Below are 24,917 nucleotides of genomic sequence, written 5' to 3' on the forward strand. Positions count from 1 at the left end.
TTTAAAGCTGGAGGGTGATGAAGGGGAGGATTAGCTCTGCCAGTCTGAGGAGGACGAGAGTATGAATGGAGCAGAAAATACTGAAGGACATTGCGAGACAGAGAGAGAGAGGGAATGGGAGGCTTAGTGGGTGGGAAGTAGCGAGAAAGAGAGAAAGGTCAAACAGTTTGGATTGACAGGACAGAGATAATTTATGTTCTCTGTTTTAGAGTAGGGAGAACATATCTTGGCATTGGCGATGTGGTGAATGTAACCTCTCGTATGTGTTGTAGATGACTCACAAAAGCGTGGCGGGGTTTCGGAAGTAAAAATCTCATTTATTTCTCCACAGAGAAATTGATTTTTAATGATAATGTACAAACCGTTCTAGACAGACCAACCACGAGCTTAGAGGTTAACCAATGATATACGTATTCATGAAAGCCACACATTTCAACCAAATTTTCACTCTGTATTGTTGAACCACATCTAAAACTGTTAAGCTGGCATACAGACAGGTGTCACAACAGACCCAGTGCTTTGGTGCAGGTTGGAGTCCAGGTTGCATCAAGTTCTAATACGACAGTGAGGAAATACAAGTATCTCTAACATCTCTTACTAAAATCCCAATTAAATAACATTTTTCCAACCAACAATTAAACCTGACATTGACTATATCGTGATTTTTGTTTTTGATCAAATTGCACTAAAAACACCTTTTTAAATGTAATTTCAGCTGTAGCGCATTCACAGGTTGTCCCTCACAAGTCTCCATATAGATGATTTCAGCGACAACAGCATAAACAAACGTTATGTGGCCCAAACGTAACTTCTGGTAGACCTCTGCAAAGAATCAATAACAATCGAGTAGTTTTAATTTAATTTAACACAATTAATATATGACAAAATACTAGTTAATATTAATATAAATGAAATATAAAATAAATTGTTATATTATAACCAAACACAGACTGGCAGTAAACTTCGGGCCAGGTAGATGCATCCGATGAAACTGTCTATAGAGCCCCGCCCCAAAGAATTTGAATATTTATTAATCAAAATCAAATTAAATTTCAGTCTAAATATTATTTGAAAAGCTAAAACTGTAGAAGAAATGCTAGTTGTTGCTGCAATAAACGAAAATAAGGCACTAAAATTATTAAATGAAAATAAACTAAAGGCTGAATTAAAATTGAAATAAAATTAGATTCAACTTATTAAGTTATATATTAATACAAGAAATAAACAAATAAATAATAAAATTTAAAAACAAATAACAAATATTCTAAAAATTAAACAAAAATGAACATGAAAAAATATAGATAATATCTGATTCAAAATATTAAAACCTAAAACAAAACTGTAATAACTCTGATTGAGAGCTGCATTTCCCCCATTCTTAGTAATATCAGTGCAGTCTTTTAATGTGTTGAATAAAGTTCATAAAAATGAATAAAATAAAAGTTGAAAAGTTGAAGCCAGCCATATTAAGTAGAGTAAAATCCAGTCATGAATGGAGGGCAGTCTGGTTTGTACATGAGCTGTTATTGCCTATGGTCCATTGTACAAAGAGGAACCCCTATCCTCACCGTGACTCTTAAAGGTCAATATGATTTTTGACTTTATCTCAAGTTATGTTGTGAAAAGCTGTAACTTCAATCACTTGTTCCTCTCCGGGGTGGTCTCATCTGAAGCTAGTGTAAAAACACTTTGAGAAGCTTTGGCCCCTGACCTACAGGAAAGTGTTTGCGAGTCATACGCACAAGAGTGTCTTTTGAGGGGAAACAAAAAACAGGAAACCTGCCGACAATGCTCACAATGTTCCAGTAGTGCTGATAAATGTTGCTGTCATCAAGGGGGCGAGAAAGACAGAATATCTCTAATGAACACACGCGGTGTTCTTATCAACAAACAATGAGGCACCAGCTACAGCATTAGCTTATCAGTTTGCAGTCCGTTGTGTGTGAGGATGGAAAGTTTGCAGATTTACAGGGAACGATTTCTGAGCAGAGATTGTTATTTTGCGTCCCTTTGATACACCATTACGTCAGCTTGGGGCGAATGATGAATTGAAGCATAGCTTCGACCTCCACACTTTGTTTCACCCGAAAAGGTCTTGAAGTTCCTCGTCATGGAGACTGCACCAACTTCTTCCAAACAGGATCCTAATCTTTGGAACTGTCTCACTTTCCTTGCTTTCTTCTTTAAACATATTCGTATGCTCCTCAGCAGGAATTTTGCATTTGTCAGATGTAATTCTGAATTCCCAGAAGTTTCCTTGCTGTTCACTGTGGATTCATCCCAAAGCTTTTGCTGATGTGGTAGGTCTGACTCAGAAGTCATCATCATCATCAAATTCATCATCACGGTCATCATCGTCCTTGTCAAATTTTGACATGCCTTAATATTTTTTGAAACTGGAATACACTCAAGACTCTTGTGATTTTCCATACAAGTATCTGCAATGGAGACCATTCTTTCTCACCTTGATTCAGTAAACGGTTGTATTTTAAAGTGAAGAGCATGCCAGGGCTGTGACGATGAGCTGGTGTGAGGAAGTGAAGATTAAAGCATACATGTGCCAGGGTCTGGCATAAGGAGCGAACCCTCAAAAGCCACTTCAAAGATCTCCTCTCTCGTTCTCTACCTCTGACCAGCTGAGCGATGTAGAAATTTAATTCAGGTGTGTCTTGTACTCAGCACTGGATTACTGTGTGTGTGAGTATATACTTAAAGACTCCTATGAAGAACGTATTTACTCAGCACACTTAATGCAATGCTTATGACAACAAATATTTAATTAAAGCGTTCACCCAAAAATATGAGTCCACCCTCATGTCATTTAAAACCTATATATATATATATTTTTTTTTTTTTAAACAAAAAAAGAAGAAATGTAGAAAAATGTTTCAGTGGTTTTGTGTTCATATAATGGAAGTCAATGAGAGTCAGTGTTGTTTGGTTATTAATGGTCTTGTAAAAGTTCTTCTTTTCTGTTCTGCAGAAGAATGAAAGTCATACAGGTTTGGAAATTATGAATAATTTTTGGGTAAACTATCCTTTTAACATTAAAATATTAAATCAGAATTGTCAGAATTTTCAACTTTTGGTTTATTGACAGCATATGCTTGAGCTGGCTTGGATTCCACAACATGTCTGGTAAAAGAGTAGATATTCATTTTCACATTGCATAACATTTCAAGTGTAAACTTAATGGTTGTAAATCAACATTTGGAGAATTCGGTTGAGGAGTTAAAAACAAATGTTTAAAACAAAGAGCGAGAGACTGTAATCTCAACATGCAGTGCCTCTCCCTCGACAGGCTTGTCTTATGCGTCGGCTAAAATGCTTTTTTAACCTGCATTTCACCTCAGTCCAGAGCGATAGTAATGAAAACATGGCAGGGGGACACAAGAGGCTCTACTTCAGTTTCACTTCACAACAGTGTCAGAAATTAACATTTTTATTAAGGGGCAATATTTTCCTCCTGAGCTTGATTTTTATATTTAAGAGATCACATCAAAGGCTTCTGATGTCACACAGCTGTTAATTTATGTCAGAAACTTGAATCATTAAGGGAAATAACTTCTAAGTTTTAGCAAGAAACTCTGTTATATTATCATTTCTACATGTTCAGTGTTTGAAAAGGCGATTACAGTTTCTTATAAACTTGCTAACATTGAGACTGAAAAGACCTAGAAGAAAATATAATATAATAATCAAATGTACATCATGAAATATATTACATAACATAATGTTACATAACATATAAAACAGATGAACTTACCTATTAACTGTCACGGAAGTTATTGAGAATGCACAATCCACGTAGATGCATTCATTCATTTTGATCCATGAATGCTTTGGAATAGATCTATATAGACCTCTTATAAACAAGACATTTGGCCACAAAATCACTTTAATTATTATTAAAAGAAAGTTATTCAGCCCAATTGCTTTTTCTACATAACTTATATTGTAATGTATTGATCAAATGTGTATTCTAGAGGCTTCCCAGTAATATATAGTTAATTGTTAATTTGGCTACAGAGATTATGTTAGTGCAAGATGAAAGGGAGAGAGACAAGCACATACATAAAAAGAAAGAGGCAGCAGCTGTCTGAAAATAGTAAAGTCTTCTTTGCACATGTTGACGTTTATGAGTATCATCACTCTGAAGGCCGCGCATCAAACGCCTCACATGTACACACGCCAGGAGATTGCAACATAGCCTTTATATATACTATCTCCCGCAGGACATGCTGAACGGGCAAGATTGTTATGAACAAACGCCCTTCTGACTCGCGCCATGGCAAGAACATATTTAATATCAACAGAAATAATCATCAGGAACCATGTGTTCAGCCTCATGTCTGCCAGCTATTTCCTTTGGTCTTTTGAGCTTAATGCACATTGCCTCTTGTGAACTGGGCCCGTCACATCTGCTTTTTGCAAATTAAAAAAGAAAAAAAAACAATAAAGGAAACCAATATCTTCTCGATTGCAGCGGTTGCAATAAGAAGCTGCATGGTGTGAAGAACACGATAGGCTTTCTCTGAAAACACTCCTCAATGTCTTAGATCCACAATGCCCATCTGGATGAAAAACAAACTTAGTTTTCATTAATTGTAATTATTGCAATAAAAAGCATGTGTTATTTCAAGTGGGGGAAGAGAATTACCACATGATGAATTGGTTTTACGTTGAAAGAAGTGTTGTCAACAGCAGGGCTTTGTTGTATACTAAAACAACAATTTTTATTGTATACTAAAACACAGTTTTTATAGTGTATCAAAACAAAGACAAAACAGAAATAAAAAATGATCATACAAATAATTTGCACATAAGAATATCTAAGCTAATAAGATGAACCAGATAAAAACATTTACCAAAATAAAGTAACCATTTAAAATACATTATTATTATTTCATAATTAATTATTATTTACCCAAGCATTACATGTTGAGTCGTCTTGTCTGTTTTGGAGACATCCCACCTGTAGATGGCGATGTGGCACATAAGTCAAAATAAAGTTGATCAAATTCTTTAAAGTCCCCGTGAACCGGAAGTTGCGATCGTTTTTACTTCCGTATTCTGACACATTTCCGTGTGAAAAGGAATTTCATAGGAAAAAATGAGTGGCCGTGGCTTGCGTTTTTCAACGCGAATTGATTGGATGTGTAAAAACAGCTGTTGCATTGATTTGGAAATCAATGCAACTGACAGTTGAAGGGGAGGAGTTAACGGATGCTCCGGCCAAGCCGTCTAATTTATGTCATTTGAGATGGATAGACATTTCAGGGCGGAAGTGCATTTTCAGATTTTAAAGTGGCAGTCCGTAAGAATGGCCTCTTTGTCGCCATCTCAGTTTGTAATTGCTACTGCAAGTGATGTGCGGAGGTATTTTCTTTACGTGAGTTGTGATTCGGCACTGCTCAACTGCGCGGATGAGTCTGATGTTTTGAGTCATGGCCTGTGACAGTGCAGCGGTGAGAATCTTCGCTGTACATCAGTAGTGCATAATAAACATAACAGATAACATGGCAGATGATACAACACGAAACAAACAAGAACATAAACAGAGCCAAATAGCACAAATGGGGGCTGTGTTAAAGTGTTTTGATATTATTTCGGGTGCTGGGTCATATCCATACCTGCCAGTTTGGCCAGGAGTCTCCCGTAACGCGAACCGGACAGAAGAGCCACGATCGCGGGTCTCAAATGCTGACAGGTACAGTCATATATCATTATACACAACACAACTATATAATCATAAACTATACGCAAAGCCTTGTCATAATATCCCGGAAAATAAGTCCGTAATTTTGAGTAAAATCACAGGCTTCCCGTGCGAGTGCGCCACATGAAATATAGATGTGGGGAGGGAATTTCTAAATCACACGAGGTCCCCAGATAAAACTAATCCCATGCAAATAGGGCTTAAGTTACATTTATCATAATGAACATAACAAAGAGAGAGAGAGAGAACAACCGATGAAACTGAACCCATCTGTAATAACACAACAAGTGCACTACGGTTTTGGGTTATCTATTGAAATATTGAAATGTCTTACCTGTTCTGGTCGGAAGAAATAAAGCCATGTCTGCATCCGTTATCAATCCTTTCAGATCACAGAGTTCACGCCACCTTTGAAATGCCTTGCCAATATTAATTCTTGTTTTCGCACGAGTCCTATCACAATACCTTTTTCTTTGTAAACGCTCATCAGTTCGTACTTTCTTGGTTTTCACAACTGATGAATCCCCAGATGTCAGGGCTGCTTGCCGTTTAAAAGTAAAAGTACTAAACGCCTTCATAAATAATACTAAAAGTTTCCAAGAAAAAAATTCTGTTTACAATGCTACCCGTCACCCGCAGCATCCACACACGGGCTAGCAGCCGGATCCTCTTCGTTCTGTTCACGAATGTGATGAAATGACGCAGAGAAGAAAGACACCAAATAAGGATTTCCTGAGAAACACTAACCAACAAGGAAAATCACAAACCATTATTACAAGCTTTCCGTGATGGGGGGGGAAGGAGACGGGGGACGGAGACACTCTCAGTTGACTTGACCCTTATATACTGTATATGCACATGCAGCTATTCAAACGCTCATTTTAAGCATAATATGTGCATCTATTCTTGTTATAGATGCCCAAACTGCGCTAAAGGTTTACGCTCACGCACATGAATCATTCGCTATGCGGTGCGTGACACCGTTCTTCTCCGTGCTTCAACTGCAAAGTGACAGCTCGGAACTTTCATCCTGTAAAACGTAGGTTTGCACCCTAAATAGTGCCCTTACTTCCACATACTCTTATCATACATTATCAACACTACAGTATACCAGCTTGTTTTTAACGCATGTATATAGGCCATACCTTTATTAATCAGTGCCAAGGGCCCATTTCAGTGGCCTCTACAACAGTGTACTGTTCCCGCTTCCATGTGTTTGAAGCTAAACAGATACGTGACGTGTCCACATAAAACTATTTACCTCGTAACACTCAACTGTGATTGAATGTTAGTTCACTCAAATCTATGTAACAAACCAAAGAACGTGGGCGGTGGCTGCGGTGTGTCGTGCGGACAGAATCATCTTTATCTGAAAGTGAGGGGGACATTTCCGCCGCGTCCCCCACGTAGTCTACACCCATGCCGCTAACATTTCCAGCTAGTAGTAGAGCATGCTATTTAAAGAGATTGGATACGCTAAATAGCAGTAAATTAGCACTGTTGACAACAAATTAGATGACCAATCTTGAGTCAATACATCTTACAGAGACGTATTAAATCTTGTTACGCTAAGTTTTCTACTAACTATTCACACTACCATAATGAAACAGGATGGTTTTTGTGTAAAAAATTACATTTCTGATATGAGTGATATGCATTCTGGTCTGTTTTGTGGAGCTGCTGTAGGCTATCAGTCAAAACCGTCAATGTTGAATGCTCATTAATACCAGCTCGTGTGTGTGATATTGGGAGTTTTTCAAATCCCAAATATTCCCTACGGTTTAACAGGTTTGTGTTGAGTGCATTCCATGCCACCATGTCTGTGGAAAACAGCGGTGGTCAAGTCAACTCATTTCTGTTTCTGAGTGAACTTTTCCAGCCCTCATCTACAGCAAATTAGCTTTTCTCCTTGTCACGGTTGACACACTGACAAAACAAATAAACAGCCAAATATCAAAGTCCCTATGATGAATATTTTCAGACATTTCAGTTTATCCTCTCAAGCCTGGTGGTCTTCGGTTATGAGAACCTGCCCTTTCGGCTGTTCCAGGCCTCCTGGGACAACAAATGAAGTAATTTTGCAGTTTGGTTGCATCAATGTCAGCTCGAACAGGCTCAAGAGTTTAAAGTGCCTAAATAAAAACCTTGCTAAAATGTTCAAGCTCAGATGTTTTTGCAGTAAAACCGCTATACCAACACCACAGCACTGTTATGCCTCTGCAACGGCGCCCCCACAGTTTAAATGTGCTATTAGGTTGAGTAATGTGTTCAAACAATGCTGACAATGCGGTTAAAATGCGATTTAATTCATACTTTTTAACCTGTTAACAATTTTATTTACAGATGTAAAGTTTAATTTGTAGTGTAATTTGTACAGTAGTCCTTGTTAATCATTATAATACATTTTTACAAAATTGGTTCTTTTTAAAGCTCATATGATTTTGTTTAGGATCATTATGATGTTACCTTGGAAACCAGTTTCATTGTAAGGTCACTTAATTTATTAACTGACTGGGCAGCTACATAAGATTTCAGACGCAGCCATTAGTGATCAACCATCACAGGTCAAAATTAAGGTCACATTCAGAGGAATGATGGGTAATGTATGAGGGTAAAAATAAACATATACATCTGACCCTGAACTGTCTTTCGATAGAGAAGGAAGGAGAAAAATATAAAATGAAGATGGTTTGATTAGGTCGAAGGCAGCAAACATCTGGAACCCAATGCAGCCCATTCCACACAGACACACTTACTACAGACCAGGGAGGAAATTACATCTGTCGAACAATAATTCAGAGTGGAACGTTTTTTTCCACTCTTCCTCTCTGATGGATGGTAAAATGTGCAGGTGCAGGTTTTCTTTGATATGAGAGTGCATATGTTTCATTCGGAGAGGTCTTGGCTGTGTTTGATGGCTGGAAACTGTCAAACCCAGAGTCTCTGATCGCCTGACCCGGAGATTTTCCAGGTCACCTGAAGGAGCTGTCTAGATCTGAGCAGCTTCTATAAAATATTACTATTGACTAAACAGTCGCAATCGGCACGGCCGATAACGCAAAGTACTCGCAGACACCAGATCCCTCTCGCCATGTCGGGATTTGTCGGTCCGTCAAGATCTCGACACTAAATCTGGCTCTGGAGTTCATTAATTAATGAAATGGGAAATTGAGAGAGGCACGCATAATAAAAAATAGCAAAGCCAGATTTCATATGTTGTAATCAAGAGATGCTCAGTTCTTGAAGCCAGGCAACTGGAGCAGGCGGGATTTTCGTTTGAAATGTGAGAACGGGTGTATGGATTACTCATAATTGTTTGATTAGTATAATCAATATTGTGCTATTTTTCATCTTGATTGCACTAAAAGTTAAATGAGGATCAGGAGGAGGGTGAGGAAGTTCTTTGGAGGTTTGCACAAGCACATTAAACAGCCATTTTAGAGGCATGGAGTCATTTACTTACAAGCACTTATTTTAGCCCTCATTCACTAAAATGAGTTCTGTGAATAGCCTAATCCATGTCTGTAAAAAACGACTTATTACCACCAACAAACAGAAATTCACGGTTGTAGAGCATGTTGTGTTAAAATAACTATATTTGCTTTCAGGACTGGGTGGTATGAAGGTGACTACTGTTTAGATGGCATAAATTTCAACCGCAACAGATTTTTCTATACTGTGTATAGACCACTTTGCAAGATGTACACACTGGTTTAGAGACACTTCTGGTTTTAGTTTTATATGTAATTAAATCTTAAAGATTTTCTTTAACATATTGATTCTGTTATAAACGTTCTGTTGGTCAAACGTTTGTGTAGTGTTAGAAAACTGAAACAGGGAGTTCTTCTGGACTGGTCTAATGTTGTTTACATCTTCTAAAGTGGTCTATAGACCCCTTTTGCGTCGACGTCACACTTGCGTCACGGCATTAGCTGGAGGCAAATCAAAGGGAAATCTGGAGGCGGCCAATACAAACCAGCACAGATTCAGCTACATAAGGAGTTTAAAATATCATGTTGTTGTGTTGTTTAGTGCCACAATCGACAGAAAACAGTCTCCAATTTGATATTTTAACACATATGCCATTGCCAAACAAAAACACTGACGACAGCTGTAGTTAAACACAATAAAACGAGCAAACTGAACAGAAACGATCATCAAATGCTCGCGTTTGTGTATTAAAAATGGATTTGTGTTTCTATGTTTCCTGTAAGCTTTCCATTGTTCAAAGTCATAAAAACGCATGCTACACTCTTCCAGTCTCACCCTAAGACACTCAGCTTTCATGAATAACGTAACTGATATCATCATCATTGCTGTTGACCCTTTGTTTCCTCTCTCTGATTTTAGGGATCTCAGCATGAACAACATCAGTGAGATTCAGCCCAATGCCTTCCACAACCTGCACTTCCTCAGTGAACTGTAAGTACCATTAAACTCGACCGAAACCCAGATTGCCTTGTGTTTCAGTTAAATCCATGTCACTGCAAAAAATTGTGTTGATGAGCAGTTATTTATGTTTAGTGGTTCATTGAAGGTTAAGTCAGAGACTGACGCAATTCCAGATGTGTTATATGAAATCTAGATAGAAGTTTATCATGAAATCATGAGTAAATAAATAAATTAAGTCATCAATTTGAGTGATGATTACTGTTCCGTAACATGCGTTCACCTGTGTATTTATATCATGTTGTATATGTTTGTTATTCCAATCTTGTATTTTTTGGCTTTTAGATTTTTTAGATTTTATAGAAATCTATCCAAATTTTCAACACATGCTGAGACATTTCCATTGTTGGGAAAGCTAATAAAAGCAGCTACCTATCACTGTTTACTTATTTAGGGATAGCAACTATATAAGAACTACAAAATTAACTAGAAATGGCAACATCACATGACCGTAAAAGTGAAATACAGCTTTATTTTATTGAACCGTTTAAATGAACTGATTCACTAGAATGAATGAGACTTTCCGATGCTTAATATGAAACTTAGTGAGCAAGTTTGATTATTTTCTGAGTGTTTCTTATTTTCTACATGCGCAACACAATAGCAATGTAGCTCTTTGAGTGGCTAGCTCGACCTGATTTTGCCAAGTGGTTGATGTCCTCAGGGCAACATATTTTGTTGACCTAAGGACAACATTTTTATAAATTAAACCTAAACCCACACCAAACCCCAACCCTAACCATAACTTACCCGTAAAATCAGAGGGAAATGTTAAGTGAAAAACAATGGTCTAGAAGCACCTAATCCCGGTTGTAAAATTAAATTTAAAATAAACTGTAAACTTATTTCTGAAATCCGATTGGTTGATTTAAATGTTGTCCCAGGGTGGCTACACTGCTAAACTCCAGAAAAAGTAGCCGTCATGCAGATGAAAATGTTATGCTACGCAATGTCAAGCAATGTTATGTTAGCATTACCACTTTTGTGTAAAAAAATAACATGTCAAAGATGCTAGCATGTGCATACTCTGTCTAGAAGACCTTTAAGTGTCAGGCATAGATCAAACTGAGTTGAAGCGTAATGCAATGTAGCAGGTCTGCTCACACTTTCCCCCCTCAAGGACCAATTAGCTCAGGTGAGAGCTAGCATAACCTCTTTGAGAGTCTCTGGAGAACATTAGCGTTGAAATGAAAAGCACCTGGCCGCTATGGCAGTTAGCACATGGTGCCGGCAGCAGCAGAAGCAGGTCTGCAGAGCAGCTGGGCCTCTCGGCCACCTGATTGACACAAACAGAATATACTGGGAATGCCCGAAGCTGTCAGAAAGTGTCGCAGAACATGTGGACGACAAGAGCGCTGCAGGAGATGCAACATTTTTTGAAGGGAGCCAATATTTACAGTGCGCCTGTCAAAGCAAACCGACAAATCCACATTCCACTTGACCGAGTTAGTCCTTGCTGCTTCTGGGAATGTTGGGATTTTGTTAGATTTCAAACAAACCGGTAGGCATGTGGGGCGTCAACAAACATAGCAAACCTGAAGCATTTCATTTGGATTTTTTCAAGTGGCTCTTCTGACCTTAAGACAACATACTTCTTTATTGGAACTTCAGGAAGCATTGAAGTGCCAAAAATCAAGAAATGGATCTACCATATACCATTCAGTCCTCGCCCCTCTGTTAACAAAGACTTAACAAAGCACTGTTTTGCGTTATAGCTGGAATCTCAGTAACATTGTGTTCTACTTCACAATCAAATAGTTATTATTCTGACTGCAGTTATTGCTAATAAAACATAATGGCCCCCTTTGTCCTTGTTCAATACCGCATTATAAACAGTGCGAAACTCCCAGAAACAGTTTGACTGAAATTACAGTCACATTAGTGGGAGATAAATTTCACTTTTGCTCTCTTTGATGTTCTGATGGGAATACGGAATTTGTGTGTGTGTTTAACCCTACGCTGTGTACTCATTTACACCCTCCAGGCAGCAAGCTTTGAGATGAGCAGTTTCACGAGTCTAAATTGCACTTTTGAGGATTATCTGTAAATTTTCACTGCCCTCAGGATGACAACAGGCTCTCTAAGAATATCTGTTTTTTATCTCTATTACACCTCAAAATCCGATGAATTGAATGAATGTGATTAAACAAATTGGTTAAAGCATGCACACAAAGTCTCGTTGTTGGTCATTTAGAGAGGCAGCTTTGACCCAAACGCTGTCCCTCAGCATCCTGTGTTTGAGTTATGCAGTCTGTGTCCACTTCAATCAGAGTTCAGACTGAACCATCCGTAACACTATAACCCATCAAAGTCCCACAGCATTGCATAAAATACTCCCACGGTCCGCCGCTGTCAGATTCTGTCTGCTATCCTATCAACTCCAAAGGTCATCTGTGAGCATAGAAGAGGGCAGAGGAAGTCTCAGTGTTTGCCTTTGGGACGGATGAAACGCAAGCTGAGCCGGGAATGTCTTTCTCCTTCCTAAACTTCACCTTTTGACCTTTTCTTCTGTACCTAGCTTCATTGAAACTGACGATTTTCCATTTTGAGCACACATACTTTCTTCTCAATACTTCTTTGCAGTGTGCTGCCTGAACGCCCTGCTGGAAAACCAGCTTAGATTGGCAAGAATTTCCAGACCGGTGCTGGTTTGGGCAAATCTTGAGGTTGGTGTTGGTCTGGTCATTCAGAATGATTTTCAGATTAAGCAAGAAAATTTTATTAGTTGACTCTTTCTGCAGTATTGGATGGATTTGATCACAGACGTTGTTGCAAAAATGTTGCTTTTGTGTTGGGAACACACATCTGCGGTACCTTACATGCTGTCTGTTGTAGACAGGGAGCTTTACTCCCGAGAAGTCTAGTTTTAATCTCAAAAGGATACATATTTAGAGTATAACAAACAAGTCTTTTGTGTATCATTTTTAGTTAAAGCTACAATCCGAGGGATTCGCCTTGAGCAAGCACATAAACAAGGTCGTCGATCGGTCGGATTTCACAGGAAATGTCTGTTTTTAAACTTACAAAGACAAACGATGTACAAATTTCACCCATTTCAACTGAAAAACTAAAAAAGTTCAAAAGCCGCTTAAATTTGTAAGTTAAATCAAACTTTACAAGTCATTTGAACTTGAATTATTAAATTGACTTAAAAAATCTAGTCAACTTCGAGTTCAAGTGACTTGTAAAGTAAATTTGATTTTATTTTAAGTTTAATGTTTTACAGTTTAGGCCTACATAAAGTAACTTGCATATTTGTGTACAAAACAGAGATGGCAATTTTTACAGAGGCAAAAATGACAGATTGCATCTTTAAAATTTTGAACTATCATCACACAAATATCTAAATCTATTTCCATTAAACAAACAAACAATCGAAAATATCTTAAACTCTACCCCCATTTACTCTGCTTAAACCAGACTGTAGTGGTTTTACGTGGCCCTAACTGGTTTAGCCAGTGGCTCAACAGGGTAACACTGAAGTACAGTACAAGCTTCTTTCCCAGGCTTCAGATGTAACTGACCTGCAAGCACCCTTAGGAATGGTGCACTCCAGTGTTAAAGACCTGGAATTCCTGTCTCACACCCATTCTCCTGTTTTCTTAAGTGCTCTAATCTTCCTTATCCTGTGTGAGATGCAAGGCCACGGCCAGCTCCCCTCTCCCATCTTTCTCTCTCCTTTCTGTAATGGCTCTCAGCTGAAATCACAGTCATGGCTCTTCGTCATCAACCAAACAAACCCTGGCCAGATTGCCCTGTTGCTTTATTATTGCAAGCCGATGCTGGGCCGTTAGAGGGCCAATGGGTACCTCCATCTCACTGCAGTGAACAGGACAGTGCCGTCAGTGCTGATGGGGTTTAATGGCTGCGTTGTTGGCCCATTTGAAAATGGTTAATGTCTAGTCTGAAGGCCATAAATCAACAGCTCTGACGGAATTGTGGCTGGCTGGAAACGCTGCTGTTGTTTGCTTTACTAATTGCGATTTGTAGCGAGTGGAAAACTCTCAGGTTCTTTCTGGTAAAGGTTCACTGTAACACGCTGTCTGGAAATGCATGCAGACTCAAGGATGAGCGGATCAAAATGGAATAGAATAATTTAAACATTAGCTTTAAAACTACATACTGAAGACATATAGTGGAGACACTAAACTCAATTCAAATGAAATAATTATTATACAGTATAGTTTTACTTGTAATATATCAGTAAATAATTTAAATTATATAAACTTTCCCTAGCACTTTACTGTTTTTTTTTTTGCTGTGCTCATATAGTATTAGCATTATTGTTTGTTTAACTATCATATTTAATATTGTAATTTAAATTATAATTTATTTCCACTATACAAAGAGTGAAAAAGACAAATTTGTCAAATTTAGGTCATATTTTCACTCGAACTAAACTGCACTGAATGGCAGCACGTTGTTCATATCAGGCTGGACACTACTGTTGTACTCGAGACCACTAAACCGAAACCTAGACAAGACCAGAGGGTGTCGAGACCAAGACCAAGGCTTTGAGGGCCTAAGGCAAGACCAAGACCAGCACTCCTAAAATTCATTAAAAAGATCCACATAACACTACAAAGTCATACTTATTACAGAATCATGGATTCCAACTCTTCTTATCTATTCAGTAGCACAGTAGCTGTGTTCTGATTTGTACTATTCGTTGGGACTATTCGATTCGTTTGGGACTAACCAAAATAAAACAAAAACGTTTACTGTTTTACTGTTTGTAGTTGTGTCTAAAATTTTAAAAAGTCACTTATTAACTCATGGTATATTGAATGATTGCATAAAATCAATATCACGTTTTCAGATCATGTCAGATGTTGTAATATACATTTTTGCAATCACTTTTGTATTAATTTTGTTTACAGATTTGAGGCCATTCCCATATTCATCTCTTACCGACAAATCTAAAAAGAAATAAGTCAATGATTGCTTTTAAAGCCAGAAGTTGTACATCCAATCAAATTAATGAGGTCAACATAAATCAGACAATGCACCAGCAATTTAGTGTAATTCCCACAGTTGTGGTCTTGAAACAAAATCCAGAGACCACTAAGCCTGAAACCAAGACAAGACCGAGACCAAAAACAGTCGAGACCGAGACAAGACCAAGACCATTAAAAAATGCTCTTGAGACTGGTAATTCAAAAAATTATCCGCTGTGTAATCCAGCGTGGGATTTCGTAAAAGAATGCTGCAGGGCACTAGGCCGTGATGACCCATAAGCCCTCTCTCGCACATCTACTCTGACTGTGTATTCAGCTAAGCCTCAGCATCTTGTATTTTCTTTGCAGATGCCAGCGCAAACCTAACCAAAATTAGATGAACATTGCCTTTTTTTGCTGCCTCTGCTTTATTCTCTGGGGGCAAATTTGGAGACGAAAGCCACGAGGTATCGCATGAAGACCAGCTGCAATTTTATTGTAACCAACCCCCTCGACAGACTCAGCTCTGCCTTTGTCCCCGTCTCCAGTTTTATGACAATAAGCCACAATAACAAAATATAGAGCTTGTGTCTCTGGCGGGCTTAAACCTTGGAGAAGTGCGAAAGGTTTTGCTAGTGTCCGCAGTCCACTTTTATGTTGTAACTTTTTGTAACGAGTGAGACACACTCGTTGCTTTGTTCCAGTGAGGATGTGGTTGACATCGAGAGGACTTTTATGTTATGTTTTGAGCATTTTGAAAAGACAACATAATCACAGATACAACAATACAGACAAGGCAGATAAGTATCAATAAACACAGAGAGGTAAACTGTGCTTCGGCACATCTTACATAGAATGGAAAAATGATGAAATCGACCTGGAGCGAAATGGAGAGAGATCATCATAGTTTACGATACAAGGGGAGGTAAATGATGTCGTAGCGTAATTGTCCAAGAAATACAGAGGGGTCCTCGACAAATTTACTAAACACAAATCACAGCAAAAACACACAAATCACTTCTTGACAATGTTTGGAACTCACATCTGTGTGGTGTATGTTTATACATGTAATTTGTGTATTTTCACACAAAAAATTGTGTTTACGTTTCAGCCAAAGTGAAAATCTAGGTGACGAGAAACAGTTTGAGATAAATAAATCATTTTATGAACTCTTATGTGTGCACCCTTACGCAAAGAAAATTTATTTTTCTACACATTAACTGTCAATATACTACATCGATAAATTAAAAATATAATACATTGTTAATGTTGTTCAATGTATTGAATAATGCATAAGGAATTTACGCTTCATAAATTGAAAGATATAAGTACTTGGTTCCAATATAAAGAGATTATTATATAGTATTATTATATTGTGTAATCTGTTGCATTTTATTTTCCAGTTTATTCCGATATATTTTTTTTAGTAAGGGGAAGGGAAGGAAGATTTACTGAAAAAAGTTATTGACGTCATATGATGTTATACCTTCTTGAGGGCACTCATATTGGATTATGGGTCATTTAAAGCTATAGCATTTCATATCTGCGCCTCTAGGTTCACCAAACCGAATGACTGCTTTCAAACAGTTTTCTTGCCTGCCATTAGTCAGTCGAACATAAAGCCCCCCCAAACAAACATAATTGGTTAAGCACATTAGCTAACACTTTCAGGACGACCCTAACCAGCTCAGGACCAGTTTAGGACAAGTTCATGACCATCTTAAACCAGCACAAACCAGCTACCATGCTTCAAAACCTACTTTACCAGCATATGCTGTTTTTTCAACAGGGGACAAGTGACTTGAAAATGCAAGCAGTGAATTATTTTGATTGACGCCTGTCAGTGCGCATGACAGCGCTGCAGTCACCTACCGCAGAGCCCTGGATGCTGTTTCTCGCTTCGTCCTGCCATAATAAACCAGAACCCAAGCATCAGCCCCCTCATATGGAGCAAATTATACAGCCTGTGTTGCTATATCCATCAAACAGTCCCACAACCCCCCACCACCACACATAGGTACACAGTGTAGTAATTTGTAAATTGTCTTGTTCAATGTGATGGTTCTCAGATCAACACAATGTGATGTGAGGAGATGAGCTACGAATATAACCCTCCCCACACACACTTACGGCAGGAGAGAACCACACACGGAGAACCGCCCTGTCTTCACATCCCAACAAGCTTCTGCCGAGCAGATGAGCAAATACAGACACTCGCTCATATACAGTATATTCGACACGAAGGCCGATGACACGCGCTTAAAATAACACAGAGCGCGCAAAGTGCCAAAAAGCGCATGACACACCGTCTGTGCTATAGCAGCAAGCTGTGCCACAAATCAACCTAAGCTGGAAAATATGACTACTTAAAATCCAGTAAAGTGAGCGGTATGCCTTTTAAGATCGCTTTACACACATCAGACGAAATCGTCTCTGGAATATAAATAGGTCCATTAAAACACACCTAGCAGACATGCAGAATTAGACGTGTTGTGGCAGAGCTCGGCGCGGCGCCAAAACTGCAACTACTGTATTTAGATATTCTACACCCAAGATTCCCAGACTTTCAGCTGTTTTCGTTGCTCATCTCCATACACCTTTTTCATTCTGTTATTAATGCAGTCTATATAATATTTATATGGTAACGCTTTAGATTACGGCCCACAATGTACCGCATAATCAAACAGAATTTACAGCGTAACTAATTGTAACAATAATGTTCCTCTACAGCATCTGTAGGTATAGGGAACAATATGCAAAGTTTGGGGAATAAAGAAGTCAGGAAATTCAAAAAGATGTTTATACTGTAAGTATTTTAAAACTAATGACTAACTATTTTAATGTAACGTTGTATGCATGGCCTGCACAATCTTGGCGTAAACATACAGTACATTTTTGTATGTACCCATAGATAAGCTACTGTGGATACATTAATTAAGAACAGGATTCTTATTTTATTATTATAGGAAACATCAATTAAAGGGAAATGATGTGTTCAGTTTTGCGCAAGCAAAACAGCACGAAGGAAGCATGCAGACTGTCTGTCAACTGTGAATTTGACAGAATTTTGACTTTAGGAATAATTTTAATTTGATTGATTTTAGGATTGTTGGTCACAAATCATTTATTTTAATTAAGAGTTATTATGAGTTATTGGGATGAGTTTTAATGTGTAAAATGTGCAAAATCAACGTTGATCTTTTGAGACTATAATCAGGTTGTTCAAGAGCAGTTTGATTTGGATGTTTATATGGCATGCAGTTCCCTCATAAATACTTTTTAAACTTTCCTTACTCTTACCCCTTTATTCCCCAAACTTTGCAGATTGTTCTCCTTTATCTACAGATATGTACTGCAGAGGTACATTATTGTTACAATTAGGTACGCCGTAAATCCTGTTTAATTATGTGGTACATTGCGGGCCATAATCTAAAGCGTTAAGGGTTAGCGATTTGGATATTGCCAATGAATTTATATAGAGTAAACTTATAAGACTAAGCGTGCACATTTTCTATGAACTTTATTATTCTCGCACACACAGTCTGAGGCAAAGTGATGCCTTTTATGTGAGAATATCATATTTAATATACAAGTAAAAAAATTTGATATTTTTGGATGAAGCCATCTTATTCTTTACCCCTGAGGACTGTTACTAACCACTGAGGAGTGTTTTAAACGAATGTCTATGGTCACTGCGCAGCTCAAGTTAAATAAATATCTACACTGAAGGTTCCACCTATTTTTGTAGATTGTCTCCTGGGGGCATTGCTCCCCCTTTCCTCTCTCTTTAATACTCCACTTTTCTAATCCCTGTCATTAGGCGTTCATTTAACACTGGAGGCCGACGCGTGATTAAATAATCTTCATAGCTCTGGGTTTGTCTTATATCCTGTAATTAATGAAGGATAATTGAAGCATCTTCAGACCGCAGGATAGAGATGGATGACTGTGTGCGAGTCGGCTTTTTAGAACGTCTCCCTTAATAACCGAGTGTAATATCACACTGTACTGTATAGTCTCATGTACCTGGAGCCTTGGTTTGCCACGATACTATGATCTCATTGCCTTCAGAAGTGTGCAGTGAACTGATGACATCTGTGTTTTTAAGTCATACTGTAGCTAGATAGTTCCTGGTTTGCAGTACATTTGTATGTCAATCATTGCGTAGGTGTTATTATATTAAAATATTGCAATTCTGATTATTGTTATTTTTATATTTTTACATTATGTGTTCAAGATAAACATGGGATTCAAACCGCTTGACCTTTGCGCTGGTGAAGATCTAGCAGCTGGTTACAGAACACATACAAAATGTGTGGTGTTAGTTGATCTCGCTTTAAAGCATTCCATTCTGTAAAATAAAGTTACAAAAATGAGTTGGGTTAGTCCCTTGACTTTTGTGGTCGTCGGGGAGACATAAGGGCAGTCGCGGCAGTCATCATCCTCCAAACCGATCTATTCAAAGCAGTCGTCAGCAGATCGTGCATGGTCATTGCTGTCCATTCTTTGATGTTGTCAAACCAGCTCTTTCGCTGCCGACCACGCTCGCGTCTACCTTCAACCGTGCCTTGCATGATCATCTTAGACAGACTATCATGCCGGGTGATGTGGCCAAATCACTTCAGTTTGCGTCTTTTAACTGTGGTGAGGAATGGTTCCTGAATAAAAATACAGTATAAAAATATACTGTATATTGTAAAAAAAGCAGAATAAATAACCGTAAAAGTTTACACTTATGTAAATATTTAATCCTTCATGCAATGACTAGCATTCCAAGCTAACTATAACATGTGATTGTTACGTAACCGCAACGTAATCTGACGACCAAACTTTCGTTGTGGCAACGTAAAAAAGTGAAATTCTTGAAGTCGTTGCCACAATTTAACTTTGTGACTTTGTCAGTACGTAAGTCAGTAAATACTGCAATGTTGTGACAATAGCACAATTACTTATTGACAACGTCAGGAATATCACTTTTCTGGTTGTTTTTGTGTTAAATAAATGAAAGGGACAACACAAGTTGAGTTAAAAGTAACACCAAATGTGTTGTACCAGAAATAACAGAGATGTGTTCTGGTTAAGTGAACACAAAATAAGTTGTTTTTAACACAACGGTTTTTAGAGTGTACAGTGTAAGAGCTCAACTAGACCATATTTATGAATGTCTGGTGTACTAATTTATAAAAAAAATCCCTTCTTAAGTAACAGGACAGGCCTTTTCTTTTTTATTATTTTTTGGTTACAGCGTACCGCAGACCCGGAATGACCGGAAACACATGTATAAAGTGTTTAAAGTGCCTGTGTTTGGGTGCTTCATGTGCTTTAATTTGTGATGTAAGTGCAACACTGAGGCAAGTACAAAAAAGCACAAAAATCTGAGAGATAAAGATCACACTTTCATTTTGTTTGAAACATGTATCTCTGAAGTTACACGCCATCAACCTTAAAGGGGTCGTATCAGGAGGAATCACATTCTCCTTCATCTTTTGAGATAGAGGAGCTTGATGCACTAGGAAAACATATAGTAACGCAAAACGTCCCCCATAAAAATGTTTTGAAATTAAACTGAAAAAATGTCACACAGATGGACACATAAGCATGTGATCTTCGTTTACGCATCAGTGGCACCTGTTGGGTGATTAGAAACTGTTGCACGCAGTCATGGTGAGAAATCCTGAACTATCATTGATAAACACCAAATGAATGAACTGTAATATGATGGACATTAGTAGTGTTTATGGTTGAGTGTAGCATCTGATGATCTGCATATCCATCTGAAGTGTTCTTAAAGGCACACCAGCAAAAAACTGACCACTTTAAAGTTAAGAGCGAGGATGGACAATTGTTGTGTAAAACTAAATTGTAACCATTTATTTGAACTAGCTAAGAGTTCTTAGCTGTTGTATTCCATAGGACAGCGGTCCAGTATTACATTCACGTTAAACATGCTCAGATAAGCTCCTACGTAAAAAGCCCACACCCTTCACAAACGTTTGCTGATAACTTGTTCTCCGTTCTCCACTCTTCTCTCATCTTCTCTTCATCAGAGATAGTGCCATGTGGAAAGATGGCAACCCAGCCAATCAACACCTTTCACAAACAGACACGGAATTTAAACCCACCCCATCTACCCACATTTTGATTCTTTTCTAGGAACCAAAACACAGTGTCAAACTGAATCTCATTGTTCCGTGACTGCAGCTGTCTGGATATCTCTCACACTTTGTGTCCGATTAGATTGCATGTTGTGTGACCCCCTTATGGATTCTTTCAAATATTAGATTTGATCAAAAAATGTATCACATTATACGATAAGATAGCTCACCATTTCTTTTGCGGAAAGTTGAAGGGATAGTCCACCCAAATAAAAATGTATGTCATCATTTATTCAACCTCATGTCATTCAAAACCTGTATATGACTGTGGAACGCAAAAGAAGATATTTCCAGAAATGTTACCAACATTCTTTAAAATATCTTCTTTTGTGTTCTGCAAAAGAAAGTCATACAGGTTTGGAATGACATGAGGAGTGAAAGTTTTGATGAACTGTCGTTTTTAAAAAAAAGCCTGCATGACTCTCTGCTGTTTTGATGATATAGCCTACTTTGAGTGTAAAAAAAAGTGCACTTTCAGTTTGTCTCTCAATGCATTAACATGACATTGTATTGTATTATATTAAATTGAAGTCATGAAAATGAGTGTATGGGAGTCATGAAAATGTCTTTAAGGTCTTTAATCTTATCTGTTTTCATGCGATTTTCATTTTTGGTTACTCTTATCAGAGATGTATTGCAGGCCAGACATATCAAAGGATTCTTTATCTCATTTCTCACACAAGTGCCCTCATGGGACGGAGGGTGAGCTCTGCGATAAAGATCTGTGTAAATGCCATAAAATCAATCAGACGTTTTACGAGGGAATCAAAAGGGAGCGTGCGCAGGCTGCTTCCGCGCAGGTCAACGTTTATAGTCACGATGAATACGCACTGTGGAAGACGAGGTCACTTTCAGACAGCTGCCGACAGTTTGGGTTTCAAAGCCAGAGGAAGTGCAGTCACAACGTTTTCCATTTACAGATCCTGCTCAGGCTGGGATCCAATCAAAAATGATTTAGCCCTGGAAATGCTTTCCATCACGCTATGAAATCGATCTTGTAGGAAACTGTATTACGAATAACGTGACGTGGAATTTATAGAGTTAAAATCGCTGATTTTTCACCAGTCAGACAATTTGTAAGGGCCAATGGTTTAATAATGCAGTATATTTGTTAGAGTACACTGTATTTGTACAGATTAAAGCGGCCCTAACAAACACGGTTTCTGACCATCTCATATTAATCTTGAGTACCTACAGAGTAGTATTGCATACTTCGTATCTTCGAAGAGTATTTAGGTTGATCACATTTATAAAAGATAGATACCGCTGTACGTTTTATTTCTGAAGGCATACAGCGCGTGCGGGGGGTATGGTAGGTAATACGCCCAACTCGTTTTTTGACAAGTTGACCATGTTAAGAATGAGAAGACAGCACGTAAAGAAGAAGTCTTGTAAAGAAGTCAGAATGCATGACACACCGTTGCAGCACCCCTTTAATACAGTTTTTGGCAACAACCAAAAGGATGTGCTTTTAAAATACACATAGCCAAATCTAGTGTGCATTGTCTAGTAATCCTTAAAAACTGACACTGAAAAAAATAGTGTTTGCCAGTATATTGCAATGTGTATAAACTCTTATACAGTACAAAACTGGATCTGACCACTTAATCTGCATGTTTATTTCATTATAAAAAATAAGTGTACTTCAAGTTGATAATGTAATAACACTTACCTAAAGTACAATATTTTAAGTATACTTTATGTACTGTAGTAGCATACAGTGTACTAATATCAATGTACTGTGTGCCTTGTAAGTGTACTATTTCAATACTAATTGGGATGATTGGGCGTCTTTTAAGTAAATAAAATGTAACAATAGTAATATAATATAACAATAAGTAGTATCCCGTAAAGGGTTCACCCCAAAATAAAGATTCTGTCATGAATCACTCAACCTCAAGCTGCTCCAAACCCTTAAAAATGTCTTTGTTCGGTTGAACACAAAAAAATGTTTGAAAGAATATTAGCAACTGAGATTTATGGTGCACCATTGACTGCCACTAAAACGGTTGCCAAAGGTGCCCCAGAACTTGTTTGTTTTCCTAAATTCTTCTAAATATTTTTTTTCACTTAGTTTCACTTAAAAATGTTGAGAATTGGCGCAAAAATCAACTGTGTTGCAAATATTGTGAGTTCTGAGGCTAAACTTAAGACCGATGATCTACTGTAATCTGGTGAAGGTATCTGTTGATTCCGGCAACCCTGATTCCGTGTGGGATTATGGATGAGGAAAACACTTTGAATTAAAATTCCTCAGTAATACATACAGCCAATATTTGAGGGTAACAGAGTAAACACCAACGTCCTATCACGTCCTTATTTCCCTGCTAACAATTCTCCTGAAACTCAATTGCTCGTAAATAAAAAAAAAAAATTTCAAATAAATAAGACGAGCATGATTAAAATTGTACGGTATTTTGGCCCCCAAAGAGGCATCTAACAGAAGACAGATGGTTTGCAGGGGGAAATAACATTACCCAGCCTTCCCAGAGTTCTTCGCCTCTGATTTAAGCTGCTTGTTGTCAACACGGCCTTCAGCGGTCCCAAAGCATCGCATGGCCTCCACCTTTTTTGCGATAGCTGCGACGCAGCCGATTCTCGTAAACTTCTCCCAGTAAACATGCGGTTGCCACTTTACGAGGTTGCAACTGATGCTAAAAATGGACTGGGGCAGCAACAATGGAGCTGTTAGTAGGTTGTGATGACTCTTTTCACAACTAAATGTGCTCCGACACTTAATTTTAACAAGCATCTGTGGTGAAACTGGCAGTTTAAAAAGACTCCGTTCACACTTCATCTAAGAAAGGCTGTTTTAGTAAATATGTCTCAAGTAATTTGTGCCCAGCAAATGACATTCATGTTTTTCAAAAGACGGGTTTTTGTGTAAAAGTTTGGTCCCGAACCCCAATCTGATCTTTTGTTGCCACCAATAGCATATATTTCCGATTCACACCTTGAATAGACTCAGCATTCAATGATCTTTTGAAGTAAATTGTTGAGGGCACGTTAGCCAGTGTTTGGATCTCGAGTAAGCACTAGTGAGCTGGCACGGGTTATTAGAGGTTCAAAGAGGTTCTGTTAAACTTAGATATCAGGACTGCTTTAGAACTCCAATCAAATTACCCGGAGCACAGTTTAATTGTGCGGAGGTTGCTCTTTCATCAGTGCCATTCTCATTTATGTTTCATTTAAGTATCAACTCTGTCTCAGATGTTTCTTTTTAACATTAATTCCACTGGCAAAAATTTTAATAGAAACAAGAGCGCATGGCAATAAAACTAATGTGGAGAACATTGCTCAGATAATTTGATCTCTGAAGGACTTGATGAGAAACTTATAGGTCATGAAAACCATCCGACTTTTGATTGTTCAATAAATTAATCATTGTGAATCTCCCCAAAAGAACACACAACATATATTCACAAGTGGTTTAGGAAACGCAGTATCACGGCCATCTACGCCTGTAACGCGAGGGAATACATAGAGCAGAAAGCTTTGGTGTTTAGATACATAACTGAATTATTACTAGGGATAAAAGTTGACCGCAGAGCTGGCAAGGGCTTCCAGCAGAACAGCTTGCTGTGGTACGTGCCTGAAACCCCATCCGACATGCATGTGAAACCATCATGGCCTGGAACATGGGGGCCTGTTTACAAA

At 38.2% G+C, this 24,917-nt stretch overlaps 1 protein-coding gene across 1 annotated transcript in view; it reads left to right on the top strand.

The window, feature by feature from the left end:
* The window catches only part of LOC130571816 (leucine-rich repeat-containing G-protein coupled receptor 6), a 79,381-nt gene that overhangs the window by 21,897 nt on the left and 32,567 nt on the right, over positions 1-24,917 (top strand). The window contains exon 2 of the mRNA XM_057363049.1: positions 10,070-10,141. Coding sequence (XP_057219032.1) covers positions 10,070-10,141 — 72 coding nt within the window. The remainder of the gene's footprint in view (positions 1-10,069; positions 10,142-24,917) is intronic.

The sequence above is a fragment of the Triplophysa rosa genome, linkage group LG21, assembly GCF_024868665.1.
Source record: "Triplophysa rosa linkage group LG21, Trosa_1v2, whole genome shotgun sequence".
In the NCBI taxonomy this organism is placed as follows: Eukaryota; Metazoa; Chordata; class Actinopteri; order Cypriniformes; family Nemacheilidae; genus Triplophysa; species Triplophysa rosa.